General features: G+C 47.1%; 1 protein-coding gene across 1 annotated transcript; it reads right to left on the minus strand.

The window, feature by feature from the left end:
• Nucleotides 1-282: 282 nt before the first annotated feature.
• On the minus strand, nucleotides 283-3,592 carry LOC127753188 (geraniol 8-hydroxylase-like). Its single transcript, XM_052278653.1, has 2 exons — nucleotides 2,648-3,592; nucleotides 283-1,163 (listed from the first exon to the last, which is right to left on the minus strand). Exons 1-2 carry the CDS (start codon nucleotides 3,563-3,565, stop codon nucleotides 534-536), a joined length of 1,548 nt encoding a protein of 515 aa, XP_052134613.1. The 5' UTR covers nucleotides 3,566-3,592; the 3' UTR covers nucleotides 283-533.
• Between the last annotated feature and the right edge of the window lie 947 nt (nucleotides 3,593-4,539).

Here is a 4,539-nt window from a genome sequence, read left to right on the forward strand (position 1 = left end):
TAATTATATCAAGATGATTTTACATTAATAGTCCACCAAGGTTTTTATTTTCTTTTTATTAGCAACGGAACGGGTATAATTTTAGACTGCCAGCTTTTTGGGGGTGGTGTGGCTGAAACTAAAGTCAGCTTTATAGCAATGAGTGATACAGTGTGTACCAATCATATAGAATGAATGGATTGGCTTTTACTTCAGAAAATCATCCAGTTTCTTAAGAAACATCACAATTTTGTGTCGCATTTGTGCTAAATATTTTAGTTAGTGAAACTTGACTGTATTAATTTGCAGATGGAAATACATGTCAGATGCTGCCCTTCATTCAATCTTCTACATATAGTCTACGAAAAGTACGTATATAATGGGTTACATAGTATCATCGTACATATGTGCAGGACCAGTTTGTAATGGGTTGTATCATCATTAAGCAGTACCGTTCCTGCGTTTATACTGTGTTTCTTTTTTAAAAAAAGTTTGTAATGCAATTATTTAATTGGTAGATAAACATGCACCCGCACGTGGCTCAGACGCAGACATCAGATGCTCTTGGCTATAGCTTGCAGCGGGGTGGCCATGGTCATCGTCAACCCAAGATTCTCCGACATGTCCACACCATTTTCCTCCACCTCCAACGGGAGCGTCCACTCGAAGCGATGTAGCAGCGATCCCAGCATTGCGTGCAGCATCCTTGTCGCGAGTGGCAGCCCGAGGCAGACGCGCCTCCCAGCGCTGAACGGGATCAGCTCGAACTCCGTCGTCGCCGTGCCCAGGGCACGGCCGGCGGCCTCCTGGCCATGCTGCCGGAGCATGAACCTCTCCGGCAGGAACCTATTTGGCTCCGGCCACGCCTCGGCGTCGCGATGCACGGCCCACAGGTTCACCAGGATGGTGCTCCCCCTGGGCACGACGTGGCCATGTATCTCCACCATCTCCTCGGCCACGTTGGGCACTATCGGCACCACCGGGTGCAGCCGGAGCGTCTCCTTGATGACTGCCCGGAGGTAGGGAAGACGGTCCATATCGGCGTATTCAGCATGAGTCCTGGAGCCGAGAACATTCTTGAGTTCTTCCTGTAGCTTTCTCATGGTTTCTCGGTCCTGTAGTAGCTCTGCCATTGCCCACTCGAGTGTACTCGCAATCGTGTCGACTGTTGCCAGAAATATGTCCTGAAATTGATGGATTTAATCGGATTAATTGTTAAAACAATTACTACGATGGCATTAACGAACTTACTGGTAGTAAAAGGAGATATGGAAGTTGGATATATATGTCCCTGTGTTTCTTTTATGTTACTCCACATACTAGTTCTTTTTAGAAAAATTCATAGCTATTTTCATGGTGACTTTTCTGGTAATAAAAGTCTATATATAATTTATACAACCACCTCGATTAATTATTTATATTATGGTAGTATATGGTAGAACTCATGAATTACTAATTTTCCAGCTATACCTTTTGCAAAATAAAAAAAATCCAACTAAACTACAATAGCAGCACAAGGATTTATTAGTATGTATGGTACCCATCTATCTTAAAATATAAAGCACAACCATTACTAATTCAAAAATCAACAAATAATTATTACCATGATCACCTTACTAAATATAATACATGCACGGCAAGTCGGTAACAACCCATCCTTAAGAACTGTGCAACCTAGCCTATCCGACCGACGGGCCAACTTATACATAGCACCTCACTTACACTTTCATCACCACTTTGTGTACAAGAGTTAACCCGAAAATGATATATTATAGTTAGGGAGACAATGTCTTATAAGCTGATTCTACTATTACTCAACTAGCAATGTGGTCCCAATGTTTGAAATTTCGGTTCGAAATTTCCGAACCCACCAAAATGCTAACATCTTGCCCGAAAATTTTGGTTTTTTGCAATTTTTTGTGAATTTGGTCAAATTTTATTCAAATTTATTCAAAATCTGTCAAAAATTCAAAAAATTTCGTACGAAATTTTTCCGAAATTTCGGAAATTTCGGTTCTATCGCTCAGCTGCGGCAGAACTGCTGATTTCAAAATTTAAAACCCTGTGTGGTACCAAAGAGCACACAACACTCATGGGTCATACATGTCGCATCCTTATTGGGCATGATGTTACATGCACCCAATAGGAGATATCTTGAGGTAGGACTAAAAAAACAAATTTAAGAGAGATGGATATACTAGTTAATTGCATGCATGTATGCACAATTTGTCTTATGAAATGTAAAAAAAATTGTTTATGTATTATATTTTAGGATGGAGTGAATAGTTCTATTTTGAAAATATCAAACACGTACAATACTACCCCTTTTGTGTAATAAGATTAAAAGCAAATTTTGCAATATAACATCATGACTTTGCAATAATAGAACTACTCAGTAGCTACAAACCCACATTTTTTCCTTCTCTTTCTTTTATCTCACTTATATATTTAATGTGTCAGTTGTGCACTATAGTCTGCTCTTACATTAGAATGACCGATCTTTATATATTTTTCTTTTCTTCATGTGTACTTATAGTTGACTTATAGCTAGATACATGCAAATCTGCAATTACCACTAATTAATTGTCGGCGTGTGATTGAAAAAAAAAACGTACGCGAGAGAAAAATTTGCACGAGAGAAAGAAATACAGTTTGGTGCTTTACTTACAGTGAGAAATGTTCTGATCAGGTCTTTGTCGATGGCCACCTTACCGTCGTCCTTCCCATGCTCCGACATGTCGAGCAACACCTCTAGCAGGTCGTCGTCGCTCCTGGCCTCGCCGTCGCCAGCTGCTTCCCGCCGGCGCCGCATCCGCCGCTCGATCTGCTCGTCGACGAGGTGGTAGACCGTCCCCACCCGCCCGGCGAAGCGCCGACGCAAGCCCTGCAGGTCGACGGCGGCGAGCGCCGGGTAGAAGTCCGAGAGGTTGGGCTTCAGCGACAGCGCCACCGCCTCCCTCGCCGCGTCCTGCAGCACGCGCGCGTCGTCGTTGTCCAGGCCGGCGGAGAACATGGCGCGCCACTGCATGTCCATCATGGCCGCGAACGCGGCGTGGCCGACCTGCACCGGCGCGCCGCCGCCCGACGCCGCCGACATCTCCGACACGCGGTGGAGCAGGCCGAGCACGGCATCCCGCAGCAGCGGCAGGAGCCGCCGCCCGTCGAGCTGCCTCGCCGAGAGCAGGTGCTCCGCGCCGATCCTCCGCAGGGCGCGCCACTTGCGGCGCGGCGGGAGGACGAACACAGAGTTGGCGGCGTGCCCGACGCCGTGCCACGCGTCCGGCGGGATGCGGCCGGTGAGGCTGCCGTTGTGCGTCTGGAGGACCTCGCGCGCCGTCGACGGGGACGAGGCGACGACCGCGACGACGGTGCCAAGCCGGACCGCCATGAGCGGGCCGTGCCGCCCGGCGAGGCGCGACAGGGAGCGGTGCGGGAGGTCGCTGGCGATGTCGAGGAGGTTGCCGATGAGCGGAAGCGGTGTTGGGCCAGGTGGAAGACGGCGGCGGGCGTCGCCAAACAGTTGTAACACATATGAAATCAAGAACATGAGTAGAAGCGAGCACATGCAGACGAGCAAGAAAGCCATCTTTTTTTTTTCTTTTTTAATGACTAACAACTCTGAATGTGTTTTTTGACAGGAGCAGGTTACCCCTGAAGCTCAATTTATAGTCGGAGAAGGGAAAATTCCATCTACATATACCACAAATATTTCAACGGTAACAATTAATACCACGAAATTCTTCCACCTTTCAGAATTACCGTAATGGGGAAGTGTTTTTTTCGAAAATGTACCACAAACTTTACCAAGATTACAGAGATGCCCTGGGAGCAAGATTGGGACGGGTTTTCAATCTCGATCATTGCCGGCGGCAGCGGTAGTGTGTAGGACAGCAGGAGGAACACCTGGATAAATTTTGTGCAGCTCGCTGTCCAGGAACTGACGAATCAATTGGCTGCAATGCAGCAGAGAAGAACCTACACGTGCCCTGATGCCCAGGACGCATGCGCCTAACCTGCCCGAATGGAGGCCGTAGCACTCTCGGCGCAACACGGACGCCAGCGGTTTGCGGAGGGTACGATTGTGGAGGAGAAAAGTGGCATCAGGCGAGATGTAACACTGGCTCGGTCCCCCTGCTCAGATTTCGCACTGTGGCGGCCGGCGGCGGAGCAGAGAAATGAGTGAGGGCTGCATGAGCGAATCAGATGAGAGAAGTAGATTGTGGGGGTGATCCCATCGCAAAACTAACTCCGTCATTCTCCCGTCGCTCCGTCAATTTTGTGCTAATTCTGGCAAGTGGAAGGATTTTGTGGTATTATCTGGTTCCATTGAAACCTTTGTTGTATGGATGGAATTTTCCCGATGGAAAACTAACTTTGCAGAACTGCCACTGGCTACGCTCTAGAAGTCAGGATTTTCAAGCTTCCACTTTCCAACCTCATGCGTCCATCTACATAGATAGCAGTTCGTTCGCCACTATTTAAGTTCTTCGGTATTTATGGGTGACTGGATTTGGGTACATTCTATCTATTTGTTTCCTATAGCAGCATTGTTCATGTAAG

Source organism: Oryza glaberrima, chromosome 10 (genome assembly GCF_000147395.1).
Source record: "Oryza glaberrima chromosome 10, OglaRS2, whole genome shotgun sequence".
NCBI classification, from domain to species: Eukaryota; Viridiplantae; Streptophyta; class Magnoliopsida; order Poales; family Poaceae; genus Oryza; species Oryza glaberrima.

Excerpts from the sequence above, each read along its gene's own strand:
- LOC127753188 (XM_052278653.1), bottom strand. The coding sequence starts at position 3,565 with ATGGCTTTCTTGCTCGTCTGCATGTGCTCGCTTCTACTCATGTTCTTG. Across the intron at positions 1,164-2,647 it reads TGATCAGAACATTTCTCACT|GACATATTTCTGGCAACAGT; the intron begins GTAAGTAAAGCA and ends CATCAATTTCAG.